The 20,077-nt window shown below is 38.5% G+C and overlaps 1 protein-coding gene and 2 long non-coding RNA genes across 5 annotated transcripts; all 3 read right to left on the bottom strand.

Moving 5' to 3' along the window:
- Positions 1 to 1,264: 1,264 nt before the first annotated feature.
- On the bottom strand, positions 1,265 to 4,696 carry LOC121050462. Its single transcript, XR_005803060.1, has 3 exons — positions 4,656 to 4,696; positions 4,370 to 4,453; positions 1,265 to 1,367 (listed from the first exon to the last, which is right to left on the bottom strand). It is a non-coding gene; the product is annotated as an uncharacterized LOC121050462 (long non-coding RNA).
- A 280-nt stretch (positions 4,697 to 4,976) lies between these two features.
- LOC121050834 lies at positions 4,977 to 7,078 on the bottom strand. Of its 3 annotated transcripts, XR_005804139.1 has the most exons (4): positions 6,728 to 7,078; positions 6,579 to 6,638; positions 6,394 to 6,472; positions 4,977 to 5,811 (listed from the first exon to the last, which is right to left on the bottom strand). It is a non-coding gene; the product is annotated as an uncharacterized LOC121050834 (long non-coding RNA). The 3 variants fall into 3 exon arrangements; XR_005804137.1 differs by having other exon boundaries at positions 6,394 to 6,638; XR_005804138.1 differs by lacking the exon at positions 6,728 to 7,078 and having other exon boundaries at positions 4,977 to 5,507; positions 5,662 to 5,811; positions 6,394 to 6,718.
- Positions 7,079 to 17,046: 9,968 nt separating this feature from the next.
- On the bottom strand, positions 17,047 to 19,868 carry LOC112178004 (transmembrane protein 87B-like; the record flags this gene model as incomplete). Its single annotated transcript, XM_040511463.1, has 3 exons — positions 17,047 to 17,148; positions 17,775 to 17,870; positions 19,035 to 19,868. Coding segments are annotated over 3 exons (1,032 nt in total), but the record flags the coding sequence as incomplete, so codon positions are not given.
- Positions 19,869 to 20,077: the final 209 nt, after the last annotated feature.

The following is a 20,077-nucleotide window of genomic DNA, read 5'->3' as shown; positions in this document are numbered from 1 at the left end:
TTCTTAGTTGTGGAGTACAACAAGTTGGAATTCGATGGATTACCTAGACGTCGAGCCTCCTTTATATAGGCGATGACTTACTTCGGGAACAAGCCACCATTATTTCTGCTTTGATGGCTGCATTTATTTACACACTTATAATGATAATTATTGCTGGACTAATAACAGCTAATCATTGCGTACTTACTACCGTCATTCATTGCGTATTTATGATAGTCATTCATTACGCACTTATAATCATAATCATTGTGCGTAGTTATTGTCGTAATAATCGCCGCATTCATGACTGAAATTTAACGCCATACTAACTGTGGAGTTAATTGCCTTAATTGTAGGCCCAGCAGAATTTTCCCACTCCCACAAAGTGCGAATAATTGTGGGAAAAAAAAGTGGGAAGTTTAACTTTCGACCAAAAAATTTGGCAGGCCGAGCAAACTATTGCTCCTGTTTTTTTAAGTCGTCCTCGTAGGGTTATTAGGACAAGTTAGATACAATCAAAGATATGCACCAGTTGAGATATCTGTTTCCCACGTTAAATGTTTTACAAATTAGTTATTATAACAAGTTACTTAAAGCAATTATCTGGAATAAAAGGTTTTGGAATTACCTTTGTACACGATAAACTTTAGAAGTGTGTTAACCTTTCCATATACATCATCTTCAAAGGATTATTTTCTAAAATTTCCACTCCTTTCGTACGATTCATGTTCTGTTGCAGCATCTTTGTGACCATATATGCCTTGAGCAACTTGATACTGCAATCCACATCATTTAACAAGCACTCCATAAGTTTTTGATAAGTGAACTTCAACATTGCAATGAAACTAAGGATTCTACAAAATTCAAATCATAATTTCATAGCTGCATTTAACTGTTCCAGAAAATAACAATTATATAGAGTATAGAAGAGCATATTTCTTTTCTCTTTTACTACCTACTTTTGTAGTAAGAAACACTATAAAACATATCAAAATATTCAAAGTGGAACAAACCACCCAAAACAAGAGTAGACGCTCAACATTATTGAAAAATAAGATTCAAGTAGAACCATCCTGGACAAAGTATTTTTAAAATACTGTCACGCCCCGAATTTCAAATAAAGATATTCAAATCCGAAACGCGATAATGAAACCAACTCTTATAATTACAAGAAACTTTTTCAAATAAATCTGAGTAACAACAACAAGTGTTTACAAAAATCCAGCGAATGGATATACAAATGTAAACGCTCACTAGGAGCATACCAAGAATAGCAGTACACTAACAAAAATGGGTTATGAACCTAGCGCTGCCTGTACTCCTCGCCTCGATCTCAACCCTGGGGATCCTGACCTGCAAGAACAACCGCTACACCATGGAATAGTGCACTGGGATTGTAAACAACAAACCCGGTAAGCTTTTTAAGCCCGTATGAGTAAACTCCAATAAAATGACTTATGTCACGCATGCTTATAATTTCTCAATTCGTGAGCTAATTAAAGCAACAACATTTAAGATCACAAACACAACCAAACATACAATCACACTAGGTAACAATTAGTAATCCCTGCATTGAAAGTTTAGTTCAGGAGATCACCAAAGTCACCCAATTCAAATTATAGTAATCCCTGCGTCGCATTTTAGTTCAGGAGATTACAATTAAAGAAAACAATAGAATTCATAGAAATCCCAATCTCACGTAAACACAAATGAAAAACCCCAAAAACCTTCCCTGAACAAGGACAGACTCGAGCTCAACTAAATCGTAACCTGTCACCTCTGCCGAGGTTCAACCTTACGACCAAACTTCAGACCCTTCGGTCCTCAGAATAGAAATCCAGGTTACCACTGTAACCTTCAAACTTCAGACCCTCGGTCCTCAGAATAGAAATCCAGGTTATCACTGTAACCTTCAAACTTTAGACCCTCGGTCCTCAGAATAGAAATCCAGGTTACCACTGTAACCTTCAAACTTCAGACATTTACAGAAATCCCACACGACTCACAAATGTCACATCATAACTCCAAATCACTCTTTCAACAATATAAGTCATCAAATATATCTCCGGCATAAGTAAATATTTAATTCAATAACATGAATGAAATCACCAAAATTCCACATATCACAATGCCACACCATCCAGATATATATATTCCACGTAAATATATATATATATATATATACGTAGTCATTTACTCAGGAATGACCACTAATACCAACTATAGTTCATACGCATTAAAACCAATAAATTCATTTTATACTTAAATTCATTTTCATTACCTGTGAGCCGTAGCCCCATGAACCGTAGTCGATCAAGTTCATATTATTTCAAACAAAACTTTGTTTTGAAAATGATTTACAATTATCAATCAATTCTGATGATTAAATAACTCGGTTCGTAAATGAACCACGTGAGATTTACTCACCTCTAATCCAGCTGCGTCTTCTCAACAACCCAAAAACAACGATCTGTAATTGTCCACCTATCGATCCGTCAATCACCTAATCAAACACGATCCTAACTTAGTCCACAAATCGAAAACGATTATATTTCGAACTCCATTTGCCCTCAAATTCTGAAAGTAATCCTGATTGAGACAAAACTTCATCCGACACCACTCGAGGTCTCCGGAATAATTATACGATCCAAATACCAAAACTACAAGTCAATCAGACGACCGAATCCTCACGGATCAAGCATCGATTGAACCGAAAAACCATTAACGTTTTAATATTCATAACTAAATCATCCGATCTCCAAAATAACCCTTTAATATAACAAAACGACCGCATCGATGTGTAGATTGTGGTCAACCACGGCCGTCAACGCCGGATCAACCACTTCCGATGTCAAAGTCATCAACTACAAACTTTCTCAAAATGAAGGGATGATCAACTTTCATACCTAGAGCTAAGCGAGAAGAGGTCTAGATCGCCCTAGATCAAGCTTGGAAGTTGGATCACTCTCGTGCGTCTGATCAGATCCTAGATCGAATCAAGGACGTTGAAAACTTCAAACCTTGATCTTTCGCTCCACACTCAAAATCGTGATGCAAGACTTATATGGGGATGATCAGGAGGAAGAGAAGATTCCAAAACGAGGATGGATCGAACAAGGGGATACTGGAATCGGTGAAATCCGGCCGGATCCCTTTTTGGGTCTGTGGTTGCTCCGATCTCCAAGTTCCGGTGGCTTCTGCCGTTATCGAACACCAAGGGGACGATGGCGAGGAGGAGACGAAGCCGTCTGCGGTGGTCTCGTCGTCGGCTGAAGTCGGACGGAGGAGATAGAACCGGGTCGGGTCACCGGGTAAGGTCGAGTCGTGCGCGGGTGAGGAGAGAGAATGGAGCGTTTCTGGGGGAGGAAAATGGGAATTTATGAACTTTTGGGATTTCTGAATCAATCCGGAATTTTCCTATATTTATAGAATTTTCCCAAAACTTCAATCCCCCATAACTTTTTCGTACGAACTCCGATTTTAGCATTCCACATATGCACGAACTCGTATCGACGCGCTCTACAACTTTCATGAAGGAAGCATTCCCAAATTCCGTACGTATAAAAATTCAACCTTTGCGCCCCCCCCCCCCCCCCTAAAGTCATACTTTCCGAATAAAAATTCGTCCGAAACACTTCTGTTCCACCCTCGAACCACGAACTCGTACAAACGAACACTTTATTAATCCCAGGAAACATTTAGGAATTAATAACAAATTTTCAGGGTCTTACAAATACTCAATTAAAAAGTGAATCTGAAAGTGACACTGCCTCCATCTATATTGTATACCCACACAGAGCTACAGAGGCAACAAACCAAGCCCTAACAACCCAAAAACCAAAGTAAAATTTAGATACCATGTCTGTGAATAAACTAAACAAAAATTTACAAGCACAAGCACGAAGAACATGAATAGTATTCTATATCACTGTAAAACTCTGCTTTAATTCAATTTCAATACTTTTGTATTCAGATTAACCAGAAGCAACTCAAAGCTTTAGAATTAAAGGCCAGCAAAATGAACACCAAAGTAAACAAATGTACAAAAGCATTTGCTTATCCTGATAGTTATTATGAACTATTAGAATAAATGCAAAATCCTCGACTACATCAAACCAAAGCAAAGTCTATACATGTATAACAACTTTGAATTTCCTGCAAGATATTATTTTGTTACTGTTGCAGTTTAAACTCTTTAGTGAACTGATATACACCTTAAACTTGTATAAGATAAAGTTCATGATATAAATAATAGACATGCAAAGATTTGAACCTGAAAAACTTGGTGCAGGGAGTCATTCAATCAAATTCCTCATCTAAAACATCCAGCACTAAATAAAGTAAATCATGAATCAAAAAGTCAAACTGTATTCACACCAAATAAGCTTACCTTATACAATGAACCAAAACCCTCCTCCTTGATCATGGTCCTGGCAACTTGTCCAGCTGATCCGTGACCCAATTGAATTCTCACCTACACCAAAACCAACACAACAAAAACCCATTAAACCACATTACAAAAATAATAAGCACACTATTGGATAAAAATAATGGCACTTGATACAACCTAGTTTCACAGGTAATAGTATACATGAGCAAACAAAAATAATAAGCACACTATTGCATAAAAAGTAAAACCTCAATATAAAAGTCACAGACACGAATAACGTACTAACCTTTAGAAAGTTAGCATCTCTCTTCTTAAAATTGCTCTGGCTAGCAATGTCTTCCCTGTTCCCGGGGGTCCATAGAGAAGAACACACTGGAACAATTCAATAAAATAAGAAAGAAGACTTCTTAGCATGATAACATTACTAGGGGAAGCATGACAAAATTATTTACCATGTCACTAATAGTATGCAGTCAGCAATACTATATAAAACATGCCTTGGGTGGTTTGATGCTCAGGGTTCATTAGAGGCAGCTCTATAGATTCCCTAAGCTATCCAGGATCTGATCTCCTAGCCTTCCCATAGCAGAGTAGCTAACAGTAACGAGACAGTAGGCTTATTAAATGGAGGACCAGCAAGAAGAGTACAATGATATCAAACATCATAAGACAGTAATATTACTAGTCATGGATGGATCACCCATACAGTTTTCCTATGAAGACACGCTTTTAAAGGCTCTAGTGGGTTCCCGCAACTAACAAACACTACGAGTTTCCAGCTCATTCTTTTAACAAGCGCATGATCAGTCCACAACAAACAGCATCTCTAGGGGATATATTATTTACTTGGAAAGATACTTTTGTTGAAAAAAATTGGGTGATGGTAATGTTGAACACACACAAATCCAATACAAGTTTATTAAAGAAAACAATTACCTCAGTCTCATTCATGTGAGGCTTCAACATTTCATTGTAGGTTTCAACACTAGAGTATTGAATATAAAAGTGGCTTGCTATGCGACCAAGCTCTATACAATAAAAATTGCCACTTTTCTCGTCAAACCGCATCATTTTTGCTTTGTCAAGGGCACACGCAGCATCTGCTACAGAGATCTCTGCTTTAAACTCAAGGAAGGATCTGCCATAACATGCAAAATGCAAAAGAAAATTTTCCTGTATAAGCACCTAAATTCAAGTGAACTAAGCATAATGTAGTTTGGAGAAAAGCCATCAACATTCAACGATGGTCAACTGGTCAACTATATAGGTTAAGTGTAATCAACACACAGTACCTCCTCCCATGCGATACCGTATGCCAAAGGGTTGAGCCTCATCCTTATAAAAAGGTCTATATATCCAAGCCATGCACAAGCTTTCTTGACATCAGTGACAGTTCCAGGTGCCACCTCTGCATTTAAATTGTCCTTCAAGGAACTAATGAACTGAAAATAAAAAGACAATTTTTAAACAATAAGGAAATTAAAGCATCTTGACAGTCTTAGATAAATCGAATACACAAACAAGCAGAATTCAGAATTTAAAGCAAACAAGAATAGCTTTCCATTAGAGCACAAATGAATATTATCAATATCACCACTCATATTTTATAAAAGCCACAGGTAGAACCAGAAGAATCTGAAACGTGAATATGAATTTCTATTGAAGTACGCATACACATTGAACAGTAAGCACACCAAAGCAAAATTTAGACCGAATCAAAATCACTAATTTCCCAAAATTGAACAAATTTCAAACTCATTTACATAGAACTTCAGCTCAGCTCGCTATCAAACCTAAACTTCATATAAAATCCACAAAAAAAAAAAATCAAACCACAACAGATTAATTGACGAGACGATGATTTAAACAAACCTAACCACAACAGATTAATTCCACTAATCAACAAATCCACCTCAACAAAGATCTCAAAATTCAATAACCTGGATTGTTCAAAAAAAAAAATGAGAACTTGGTGTTGATAAAGGAATGTATTGGGTGAAGCTAGCTCGATAGAAATTCTATACCTTTGGCTTGTATGTGACTGGTTAGTTCGAGACCCATATCTATCCTCCAGCCACAAGAGGATTCAAAGAAGCAATTACTCTTCAAACCGAGAGTATCCATGAAATGAAAATAAACAATGTAATCCCCAACCATAAACCCATAAATCTGAGTACCCAACCATTGAAAATTAGGGAGATAACAATACCTAAAAGTCCGCATCTTCTAAAGCTCTGATTTTAGAGTTATTGACTCCTCAACCTTCTATCTGGGATGATAGAACGAAATTAGATCAGGGAGAGCATAACACGAAAATCAGAAAACCAATTTTGTCACAAGCCAGAATATGTTTCACACCTTACTACGATCTGAACTCAGAATCTCTCAAATCCGATGATTGTTACAAGTTGCCGCCTTCTCCGCCAAGTCGAATCAGATCGATTGTGTTTTTAGCTCGAGTTTGTTTTTTTCTTTCTATTACAACTGAAAAACGGAAATAGAGGGAATGAAACAACAACATTTCTTTTATGGTGGGTTTCAATTGAAGAGGGAAGTCGAAAATTGGGGGAGGAGGGAAGTGAAATTTGGGGAGGGGGAAAACGCGTAGCGCATTTTGTTATTTTCAATTGGATTTTAGTTTCAGTTGGAGTTGAATTAATGGGGACACAAATGGACATCATGTGTCGTTGAAAGAGACTCCCTCCACTAGAAATTATACATTTATCTAAAGCTGAGTTTACTATTCCTAACTGTTCACTGGGAAGCGGAAATGACGGTTTTGCCCCCTGTTTTTGCTTTGACTTACGGCTCTGCCATGTCCCCTCACTATATAAGCAAAAATCCCAAATTCTTAATTTCTTCGGGAAGCCTCTATCAACATCCATATTCACTGTTTCGCAGCATCAAACCCAGCCATCAAAATCAACAATCTCCCACGAACTTCAGCCTCTATCAACATCAGTCGCTCCATTCCAATTTCGGTTTGACAAGCCACTAACTTAATTTACAGGTGCGCTTTTACAATCATGGCATTCAAATCCCCAATTTATATGAGCGGAATGGATGTTTGTGTTTTCAATGGCCATATTAAAATGGCAGAGTGGAATCACGAGAAAGAAGGAGAAGAAGGATTGGGTCTGGGTTTGTTTTGGATTGCGCATGTAAGTTTTTCTTTTGTGTGATTCTGGGTTTTTGTTTTGGATTGCTCAATTTTTTGGATGCGTATTCTTTCTGGGTATTGTTGTTGTGCAGAAAAATATTCATTGAGGAATTGCAAGTTTAATCACCATATTAGACATTTATGTATTCACCAAATCTGTTGTTGGCCGTTTTTCGCTTTTTTGTAATTTATCTTTGATAGATTCCAATAAACCCTAACAATTTTATGAATGTAGGACACCATACATCTTGAGTTCAGAAATGCTGCCATTATGTCAAGTGGGAAGAGTATGAGGCGTTGCAATCATAACTCATGCAGGGAGTAAATGTAATGCCAAGCCCTGAAGCCCGAAGGTATGTTCATTTTGAAAAATAAAAAATAAAAAATAATTGCATTATTTACTGGAGCTCACTGTAACTACTGAGTACTGATACGAGTGTTCTTTGCTATATGGTCAAATAATGAGTCACAAACGCCCTTAAGCAAACCAAGTGTTGTTGTCGAAGTAAAAACACTTTTCAGTAGAATAGGATTTCCAGTCAATTGTGAATTGTGATTGGGTGTATATGTTTTGAATTTTCGGACCTCCATGAAGTTTTCAAATTGAGAGGAAAGTCTGCAGAGATTTAATTTCGGTCTCCAAAATCATTGAATCAATGTTCAGGGATTCAGGAAGGTTGATCCAAACTGGTGGGAGTTTGCAAAAGAGTGGTTCCTAAGGAGCAGACACATTTATTGAAAAATTTTGTGAGGAGAAAATGCAACAATAACTTTCCCTCTCAGAGTTCATGTTCTGAATTTCTGGTATGTGTTTTGATTTGGGAAAGAACATTTGTTCGTTTTTTGCTTAATACATTTTCTTATTGAAGAAAATTGTTACTGATGGGGATTTTGTATGTTTGATTCAGTTTTAGGGTTGGACCTAATTTTCAAGTTTGCAAATTTATAATCCCAAAAGCCAGAAGAGATTTAGGGCTTGACATAGTCTAAAAGCCATGGGAGAAGATCATGTGTACACAAAAGATAGGAGGGTTGAATCCATTCCAAATGAGGTTCTCAAATTTTGATTTGTTTTTAGTTTTTCCCCGTTCTCTTCTTTTTACTAAAACCTGTCTTCATTTGTTTGTGTACAGCTCCTTGCATTCTCTGGCTCACACCCACTTAACAGTAATTGGCTCAGGTGATTTATATGATCTCTTATATATGTCAATGTAATTCATACGTGATCTGTATGATATGGTATTGTTGAATGATTACATCAGTTTAAATGGTTAGTTGTAGTTGGAGTAACCGTATAGGAATTGCTTAGTGAGGGTGCACTTGCTATTGTTAGTTTCTTATTCTTTCTCGTTGTTTGAATTGTACTTAACTATCTCAATTATTTCTGCACGATCAAATTGCTTTTCCACAGTGATTTCTATTCAATGTTAATTATTTGTATGTCTTATCAACTTCACGTTGTTCAATACGTAATTTCTGTAGCTCTGTTTATCTGAATTAGTCATGTAGAGTTTCTAAACTGTAATACATTGCCCTAAAAAGGTTATTCCCTTTTCCTTTCCATTTTTAATAGTGAGGTTTCTTCCCTTTTCCTTTCCTTCACAAGCTGGAATATGGGCTTTTGAACATCAAGCCTGAACGTATGGATACTTTCTTTTCCTGTTATCTTTAGTCAACGTCTTAGTTTGAGTGAACAAAAACAAGAGGATCAGAGGTTTTGACTCCACAGAGGTGCACTCTCTTCAGTGATTGTATTTGTTTATGCAGATTCTATATGCAAGCAGGTCTGCCATTACCCTGATCCTGTAACAAGGTAAACAAAATCTATTCACCTATTGAAAGATGGAAAAGACCATTTGGTTAAAGCTTTTATTTCAAAACCACATTATTTTGAATCTCTATTATAGTTTGGTTCACTATTTACCTGAGTGAGAGTGCATGGATCAGTATTCTATGAGGAGTTAGATAACAAAAAGCTTCATTGATTAGCTATTTCGTATTCCACTTATGCTATTCTGCTATATTTGTGCGTAAATTTTTAGGGTCACAAGTTTGAATGAATTCTATAGTTACTATACTAAAGAAGAATAGAGCTTGAAGAATGGTTTGGGTTGCTTTACTTGGCACTTTTAGACGTTTTTGTCATGTCAATTGAAGCTCTTTACTACATTTCAAAAAAAAGATGAAGATCCTCTTGACCCTTTGTATTGTGTATGTCTTTCGACATAAGTTCAATATAAACTTCATTTACTTCTCTTTTTAAATCCGTTTGTTCTTTTCTTTTCAGGTTTAACATTGCACCAGACTTGATGATTCAAGAAAAAGATTATTTGAACAAAACTATATATGTTTGTTATATTGTTGGCTAGAGTGAGTGTTTTAGAATGCGCAAAAAAAAAAAAAAAAAGTATCTTCTAATGTTCCAATTATGTTTATTCGACAAAAGTTGTGGTTGCACAGTTGTGTGCAGTCCTGCCTTACTTTGAATGCCAATTTAGGATGGCCTGCCTTTGGAATGTTGATTTATGTGATTCTGTATTTGTCCTATCTCTGTTTCTTTGTTAGTACATTTTGAATGAGAACCTCTCCTATCTGCCGCAAAGAAGGTAATGTGTGCTGAGCATTAAGTTGCGATAATAGTTACTAGGAATTTCTAATTTGGAGTAAATTGAATGAATTCTTCAAAAGTGAGATTATTTTGACAACAAATATTGGGCCAAAAATGTTAATGTTAAATTAGAAGTGCTGCATCAAGCAAACAAACCCGCGGCATCGCGCGGGCTATATCGCTAGTTTTCATTTACCCGGATGAGTGTCCTTAAAAACTATCAAGGACTCCACATAATTTATGTGTCCTTGTTGGGAGTCCTTATATCTATTTTTTCTAGTAGTGATTACTTCATTCGTTCAAAACAAGCAGCATTATTCTAAATGCTCGTAGGCTCATCTGTGGTAGACTTCAAACCGCGATAGAATCCGAAACTTGTTATAGAAACGTGCGGGCATATCTCTTCCCAATCAAGTAGTCACTTTAGTGAGCGTTTCAACCTCATTGTAAACGCGCTCCATGGTCTAGAGCCACTTAAACTGGGTAAATGAAGTTCACCATGAACTTTCATATATATTCCGCATCTAGATCCCCATAGATATACGTAGTGATGACCACATTTATAAGCTGCATGTTCAGTTATTCGGAAACTACCTGTACTTACATGAGCATTTGCCAAGCATAATTAGCTATAATGAGCTACGATCATACCACCGCCAGCGGTGCCAACTACCATCGAGGGTATGACCTACGGAAGCACAGCCAAACAAGCTACTACTCGAGCCCCGGCTCATCCTAAGATCACCGCTGACAAGCCGCCACGCGCCGCGCCAAGAGCATCTGGCTAAAGCATCAGAAGCTAGGAACTGAAGCATATCAGTCCCACATCGAAAACAAGGAAGAGGTCAGTCTCTTCCCCACCTATAAAAGGTCTTTTCCTCTCTCCTCATTAAGTACGCATTTACTACTTACCTACTGTTATGATGTCAACACAAATACATTGACTAACTTAGGCATCGGAGAAGAGAAGACCGCCAACCGCAGTCTCCCTCTGACACCCTTTGTATTTCATTTGACAGATAGCGGAAATCACAAGTAGCGATTTGCCCATCGGACCAGTGTTAACCAAGATTTAGCTACCGCTGAATCTTAGACATTAACACTACCAAACTGACAAGGTAGTGGAGTGCAATGACATCCATTACGAGAGATATGTCTCATCGTAGTCGATTCTAGGGCATTTTGTGAGAAGCCTTGCGCCATAAGGTGAGTTTGCCATGTCTTTTTCTCATCACGCTTTCTAACGAAGACCCATTAGTCAAGAGGTGTTGGCATCACTGGCTTGAAAACCTTCCTCTTCATTAGAGAATTCAACATAACCTGGATCGCATCTTTCCAATTAACCTTTCTCTACGTTGCTATTCATTTCATCAACGAAGCATGGTTTGATATCATTGGACTCAACAAACTCATGCGTAACGAAATGCGCTACTACATCATCAATTATGATGGAGTTTCTATCCCACGTCTCATGTACACTAGTGTAAGTTTCATAGAGCTCTATATTCTCAGGAATAGATTCTGATGTTGAGGCATCCCCCAACGATAACCATAATCCGGAAGATACTCATGAGATGGATTTTGAGTGTCGATGATCCAAGGATTGGGTTGTGCCAAAGCATCCTTCGAAACCAATGGCCTCCCACGCATCCTAGCTGGGGCCATGGCCTGTAACGCCAGACACTCTCTATGGCGTTGGCACCATGCCTACATCCGTGTAAGGTGGTGCTACATCCTCTGGTAGGGACGTCCATCCTTGCAGGCATGTTTGCAGCATATTTTTGTGATCTCATCACTTTAATGGGGATCGAGATGAGACATAGTGAGGACAGACCATGACAATTCCTGTCGTTCCTGCTAAACATTCGTGTTCTTATCTCCCCCTAACAACTGGAAGACTGTCTCATCAAAGTGACAATCAGCAAGACATGCGTAAAAGAGATCACCTAGTAAGGGAATTAAGTGGCGGACGATTGTTAGAATCTCAAATCCAACGTAGTTGTCCATTCGTCTGTAAGGACCCATCATAGAGCGCTGTGGCTGCGTAATTGGCACATAAATGACACACTCAAATATGCATAAGTATGATACTTGTACCCAGTCACTAGCTGTAACGCAGAGGTAGATTGAGGCGGCGGGTGGTAGACGAATTAGCATAGCTGCATGCGATATTGCATCACCCCAAGCAAATATAAGGAGATTGGTGTGCATTACCAATGTCCGGACTACCATCGTAGTCATTTACCATGAGACCATTTGGGTGTGTACATGGGAATATGATGTCCAACATTAGTCCCAGTGCAATAACCATCGAAAGACTTCGATGTGAACTCTCTAGCAATGTCAAATCCAATTGACTGAATATGATGATCCGGGGAGTGTGCCCGTTGTCATATGATATGTGCTAGGAGTGTAGCATAAGCAGCATTTATAGGTGAACAATGGCACAACACGTGACCAGCGTGTTTGCGTGTCAACCAACATCATGAGATATTTAAACTTCCGCAAGTTGGTTGAATTAGTCCACAGAATCCCCATGGATTCTGTATAAGTACAGAATGTGTATTTTCATATTATTTGCATAGGACAGTCTCAGTCCTAACTTCTCTACGGAACCGGCTTTGTAAAAAGAGAGAGAGGCTTTAGAAGCAACCAATGAGGATTTTGGTTGGGCCTGAGCGTCTGAAACGCTATTTGAAGCAAAGTTGGTGATTTCAGTATCACCTAGGGTGTCATCACCATGATGTACACTATCCATGGCGTTATGGATAAGGACTATGTCAACCCTAGGCTGGTGGTGGACGGCGGCGGCTCTGGAGGTAGCGGCGGCGGTCACACTTAGTCCAAAAATCAACTTTTGATTCATGCTTCGTTTCGCTGAAAGAAAGGATGTCCATGTGAAGTCTTTAGTAGACGGATCATCATATCATGACCAGGATGACCTATCCTGTCATGACAAAGCCAATATGTGTCTAAATCCAAGTGATCTTCTCTCATGACTTTATTGGATTTAATAGCTCGAATAGTGACATAGAGTCCACTAGAGAGACACATAAACTTCTCTAAGATGTGCCTTTGTTCGCAATCGTTAAAGGTATTGCAAAGGAACTCATTTATGTTCTCTATATGCATTTTCGCATGGATTTCGTTGGCTATTCATAGGTACGATTTGCCCTAGGAGCGTAGAGAGTTTTTGTGACAGTAATCAAGTTGCCATTTGGCAGGGGGAACTTGGGCTATTCCATGTCCTTGAATTAATACTGATGACCTAGCCATCATAATCACAAAGTAATATGCTCAGAATCAAAATGGAGTCATAATGAAAAGAACTCAAAATTTTATTCATAAGCCAAAGGAGTACATCATTGTCTCTTAACCATTAGGAGAATCTAATCCAAATGCTAGCTAATGCAAAACAAAGGTAGTTGTTTGACTTCTTTCAGTAACTCCAAAGTAAATATGACCAGGTGAGTAGAGAGATGTCGGTGGAGCAAAGCTCGCTTAAGTACCACTTATCTCAAAACCTTCCTAGACATCATACACATTTTGGATGAGCCTATGTGAAGAAAAACTAAACCAATGGCATTTACTACAAAGTATATGGCAATTACCTATTACTTCTCTTGGAAAAATAAAGACTTAAACAGAATTGGCAATCTATTGATCCCAACCAGATTTGTAGTCTTTAACCCTTCACTCTAGATCATCTTCTTGATCTTCTTGTTCCACATAGTGAGCTTCTCTTGCTTCACAATATGCTTTGAAGGCAGTGACAATTTCTTCACGAGCTCTACAAATGTGTGTCCAATGACCAGATACTCCACATCGAGAACATACATCTCTTTGCTCAAACTCCATTGATTGAGGCGCTTTGAAAGCGTCATTTAGATGGCTCTTAGTGTTGGTGGCGCCACCAGCATGGCCAGAGGCGTTGCCTCCCTCTCTCTTTCCACTTTAACCTCTTCGGTTCCGTGTTTGACTATTTTGGGGGTTACCTTCCCAAGTAGAGCGATTATATAGACCAGAACGTCCACAAGTATCCCTAAGATTAGGGTTTCGCTCTTGGCGCCCTCTCTTAGGGGCGTCACTATAATTGGATTTTGAAATATGTTTTGTTTCCACTGATCTTGAATTATAGTTCTTCACAAGGATATTGTCATGCTTTTCAGCGACATTCATAGATCCAATGAGCTCATGAAACCTTGTGATTCGTCCTGCAGTAACATCGATTCAATAGTTCTTAGCAACCATCAACGCGGAGACTGGGAAGGTAGAGAGAGTCTTCTCAATTAACATAGCATTTGTGATCTCTTTACCACAGAATTCCATTAAAGATTTAATGCGAAGTGTTTCCGAGTTGTAGTCAAGAACTGACTTGAAATCACAGAAGCAGAGGCTGTGCCATCTCACTTCTAGGTCAGGAAGCAAGGAGTCACAGACGTTATCAAATCTTTCTTCGAATGAGACCCACAGCCTTCTGGGGTCTTCTTCATTCATACACTTGTACTGGAGCGAATCTTCCATATGACGAGTCATTAGGATGATGGCTTTCGCCTTATCTTTCGCCTTATTTGCCTCTAAGGCTACTCTATTTGCTTCCAAAGCTTGAGTTTGCTCAACAGTTAGCACGTCCTGGCTAGGCTCGAGAATCGTATCCAGGATTCCATCGGCCTTGAGATGTTGGCAGACATCACGAACCCACTTGTGATATCCAGAGCCAGTTGTTCCCAATGGAGCAAAGTCCAGTTTGTTCAGGTTACTCATCCTCAAAAATATTAAAATTGCCGGAAAATGGTCGGAAAAAGTGGCCGGAATTTGGTCACCGGAGGCTGTTGACCGGAAAAGCTTGGTTGGTGGGTTGCCCTTGCCTCTTTTTTTTTCTTTCTTTTGGTCTGGCCCAGGCCTGCCTTTCTCTTTTTTTTTTCTTTTTTTTTTCTCTGACTCGGCCCAAGCCCAAGCCTACTGAGGGTCAGATCTTTGACTTACTTCTGGGCCCTGACTTCTCCTGGACAGCGTCGCGTCAGTGGGCCGCAGGCCCCTTCTCCTTTTTTCCTCTTTCTCTTCTTTCTTTTCTGGGCCGCGTCTCTTGCTAGTTCGCGTTAGTGGGTTGCATCTCTATGTTTTTTTTTTTTTTTTTTTTTTTTTTTTTTTCGCTTGCCTAGAATTCTTCCACTGGGCTGGCCTGTCCGGTCACTTTTTGGCCGGTTCCAAGAACCTGGGATCAGGGCAGTGACGGCTAACAAGTTTGACGGTGAAAGGTTGTCTGGAAGCTGGTGAACCGTGCAAGAAGCTTTTCTCTTTCTTCTTGGAGGGCTGGTTCAATACTTCCGGTGGCCGGTTCGTTGGTTTTCTGGCCGGTTCCGATGGTTCCGCCGCCGGTTCTAGAATCCTGGAATTGAGGGCATCAATATATATGGGGTGGTGGCTAGGGTTTGAAAGCTACGAATTTAGGGTTTCAGGGTTAGGGCTTCGTGCTGATAACGTGTTTAAGGAAAACCAAAATTGAGAGAGAATTGAGTTGTGCTTTCATTGATAATAAAGGCCTCTTTATATAGAGGAATACAAGACATAGAATCAGAGTTGTACAAGAAAATATAATCATACAATTAATCGGATATCTATGAATATCTCCGAGAATATCTCTAATTCAAAACCTTATTACAACTAGGTCAAGTAACTTAGAGTTTGGGCCAGACACATATTCTGAATTTACTTGAACACGCTTTACAATACATAGCTTTTCTTTTTCATGATTCATCTACTCTCAGAAAAAGAGGTTGACAACCTAATGTTTACATATACAATGAAAAAATTAGCTTTGCGAACAAGGATACAAAATCAGGCAGCCTTATGATTCTAGTAGAAAGTAGCAAAAATTTTACAACACCTTTGGAAGCTGTTAAGTGGGACAAAGGGTCGTTGCTTGCACAGAGAAGTTAATCGAGGGGCAGATATTCAGTCACGTTCTCCATGAGCTTGTATATAGAGTATGGTTGTGAGCAATAGAAAAGTAATGCCATTGAATGATCATTCCCTCTTATCTTCTTCTGTGTCCTCTTCATCAGAATCTCCGGTGCTTCCACCACTCTTCTCTTCTTGATTGACTAAGCTGATATCACCCTCTGGCTTGCCCGCAGTTAGAGACTGAGATTCTTCATCATCAGATTCTTCTCCTAGCTTCTCTGAGTATGCATACCTATGTATAATTGGAAGTACAAATCAGCTGAGCGTCATATAAGTGAACTTGCTAATTGTATGACATGAAGGGTTTTGTTAATCATCCATAACATTTATTCCACAGCCAGATTTCACAGGTTATGAATGTAATCACGAAAATAACACTTTGCTACGTTTTTGCCCAGAAATACCATTTGACTGGATTTTGTGGGATTGAAAAATCTTGACTATCAAATTTTGGATTTCTAAAGAAACAACAACCCACATGAACTCTGAAAATCCTCCTAAAAAACCAAGCTAAATGACACTGGAGAAGAATCATTCAAAGGGCATATTACCAGAACAAAAATTATTCTAAATTCCGTTTCTCTCTCAAATTCCTCAAACTAAAATACCTCATCCCAAACCCCTCTAGTGCTTCACAAAACCCACTCCATGTGACATCCCTAACTCTCTATGCAGTGTACACCATCTCAATACCACTCTTGTCCATAGAATAGATTCTAAACTGGAAAGTACATTTCCAAGTAACATGTCGTATAATGAGTTCACTTTGGCCAACCAGGGTTTCAACTTTGCCAACCAGAATTTGAGGAAACTTTGCCTCTTATAAAAATTGCAATAGAAAGTAAGAGAAGAGAAACACAAGCATCTTATTGATTGCATAGGAATTAAGTATTATTACGCACCTCTGAGAGTTCTGAGATGGTGCACAAAGATAGCAGATAACGCTCAGCAATGCAAATGCAAGAATATCCCAGAAAGCAGTGATGATCCAAGCACTATGCCACTTGACCACTTCTCATTGAAGGGATCTGTTGCTTTGAAGTACACCTACAGGTGCAACAATGTTAAATGATATTGTTTCTCATTCGAAGAAAACAATAAAGGATGAAACAAAGTAAAAAGAACAAAGTTTTTAAAAAAAGGACCAAAAAAAAAAGACTAATACAATAAAAATAAGGAAAGGAATTAGGGAAATGGCAGATAAGACCAACAATAGGCAGCATAAAAGCAGGTTTGCTCATAGTGCTTAAACGCGATTTAAGCAGATTAGAATCATCAGATGAATGCTAGAGTTTAAATCCATTACTAGCTATACTCTCTCACGAGGTTTACAGTATCTACAATGAAGGAACAGTAGTGAGCAAATATACCGTCCCATAAACCTTTTTATGAGAATTCTAATGTCAGCAAACGTACAGTAATGTAGGAAATAGTAACTGACTGCTTCCCTGGGCCTAGAACAGATGAATGAACCACAAGTTTTCTTTACGTGTGTGTGTATGAAAGAGAACGGAAGTCTTAAAATAATAAATAGCATGTTTACCTTCCAGACTGAACTGATAAAAATATTCACATCATTTTTAAGATATTCAGATCCTCAGTAAAAGAATTGAATCCATCAAGTTAATAAATTTTTATCTGCATAAATATATATACCCCCTTCCAAACCATACCTCATAAGCTATCCATGCAACTGAGGCAATGACTGTCACTGCTAATGCATTTGAGAACTTCCTATACATTTCCAACTTGACAGAGCTTCTCTTTGTCTGAAATGAATGTAGAGTTTAGCACTTAAAACTTTTGTGGTGTGAAGAACAAAGAAAACAGAAAGTGATTTAAATACAAAATCATAAACTACATTTGATAAAAATGAAATTATACAAAAGCATAAATTCAGTCTGATAAAAATGATTTACCTGTAGCTGTTCTAGTGTTTTGGAGAGAGAGGTAAAATCCAGAAGATTAAAAATGTGTCCAAGAAAGCATCAGGAAGAACTAGAAATAATCTCACTCTTCCTGATACATTGAAAATACAAGGACAGAATATGATTTTCTGGAAAATGAGGATTGCAGTACACGGATCAATCCCTACTGGGCAGCAGAAACCAAAACAGAAAAGACAGAACACCAAGTTTTGGTTACGCAGTGAAAACCTCAAATATGAGATTAAAAACACTGCGGGGTTCTTACTCTTGAGAACCCAAAATAATAATAATATTATTTAAAAGGATATGTTCTTGTACAAACTTGTATAGCACTTGCTCGGCTATAAGATTTAGACAAAAGCTAACTCTAAGTTTGTCTTCCTTCTAGAACTCCTTCACTTGAATGATCTTCAAATCTTGTTCTTCTTTCTTCACAGTCTCTCTACTGATCTTAAGAGAGTTTTATGCATATGCGAACACAATCAATGACACTTATTCTTGGACCAAGTGTTTTACTCTTTGTGAAGACACACTTTCAATCTAACGTGCAAGACTCTATCAAAATTCTTGCCTCAGTAGATGTCTCACACTAGCCGTGTATATTGTCTGCTCCTCTAATAGACCTGCGGCAACTCCTCAAAAATAATCCAAAGATTCTACCCTAATTTTCAATCAATTTAGAAAAAAACTTCCCATATATGAACTCCAACAAATCTTAAGGGAAATCAATTAGGAATAGACACGTCCTAAAAACCCAAGGACATCAATAGTAGGATTTTCACAATCAGAAGACTCTTTAAAAACGAAAATACATAAAACCAAAAACCTACTTTCCAAAAATGGACTGCAGACTCGGGGATTGCAACATGTGTTGCAATCCCATGCATATGTAGACACATTTACCTGTCTTGTGACTCTTCGAGATCAGTAAAGAGCATTGTCATAGCTTTGTAAGCTTTGTATGGGAATGCCAATACCACAGGTACAAAATCTATACCTACATACATCATTAATTGTCCCAACAAACTCGGTAATGTTAAGCAACCCTGTTGCCAGAAAAAATGTTATTCCAAGCAGAAGCACCTTGGAGGTAAGATCCCCAAGAGTAGGCCGTACTACACCATAGCCCATAGAAACAGTGAGGATAAGGAGACGGGAAACTGTTTTTCTCACAGCTCCAACTGTTACAACTAATGTCGTAAGAAAAACTTGCCTCATCCCTGTATTATTAAAATTGACATAGTCGGAATACCAAAGAATCATCTCAAACAATCCAAGAGCAATGACAGCCGTGATGCAATGCTGAAGTTGCAGAATATCCTTCCAGAACCTCACATACTGAGTGAGCCAAATTACACCAATCAGCACATAAGCAAGTGCCATATACACGTAAAATTTCATCAGTGGAGCCATACGACCAGGTAGATAACCATCGGGGCTTTTCCATACCGTCTTCCCGCTCATTACTATTTCCTTCAGCTTTGGATCACAGGCTACAAAAAACAAGTTATACATCCCCGTTTTCGTGATCAAAATCTCTTTATAATCCATACTTTTAGAGAGACTGTTCCTTCTGAAGTGTACATTTATAACAATGGGCCAATTAACATCTGTGGCACAAGGTCTCCTAATGACTTCACCTTGCTTACAACCTTCCATCTTAGCAAGATCAGGGGTGCAACATATAGATCTCTGTCCCCCATAAGCAGAACCACCGATATTATTACGATCCGCGGCTTCAAAAATGATAACCTGTATCAACCCATTACTATGCTTCTTGTCAACAGCAGCCTCGCTCCTCCAGAAGGTGATATTCTCGAATCTGTTCGATATCAAACAGGATCAGTGACATAAGATCCAATTAATGATGAAAGGCAAGAAAACGAGCAATGTGCGCATACATCGTAATCGAACCACTGGGCTAACAAAATGCTTCAACACTTGTGAACCACACGTTAGAGACTAAAGCCCCAATCGGATCAGAAATCAAATGCAATTGAAATGAAGAAAGCGAAATAATTCCCAAATGTGAAGCAATTAACAGTGAG

Source organism: Rosa chinensis, chromosome 7 (genome assembly GCF_002994745.2).
Source record: "Rosa chinensis cultivar Old Blush chromosome 7, RchiOBHm-V2, whole genome shotgun sequence".
In the NCBI taxonomy this organism is placed as follows: domain Eukaryota; kingdom Viridiplantae; phylum Streptophyta; class Magnoliopsida; order Rosales; family Rosaceae; genus Rosa; species Rosa chinensis.
The sequence above is the reverse complement of the archived record's forward strand: the minus strand, read 5'-3'. Positions and strand labels throughout refer to the sequence as shown.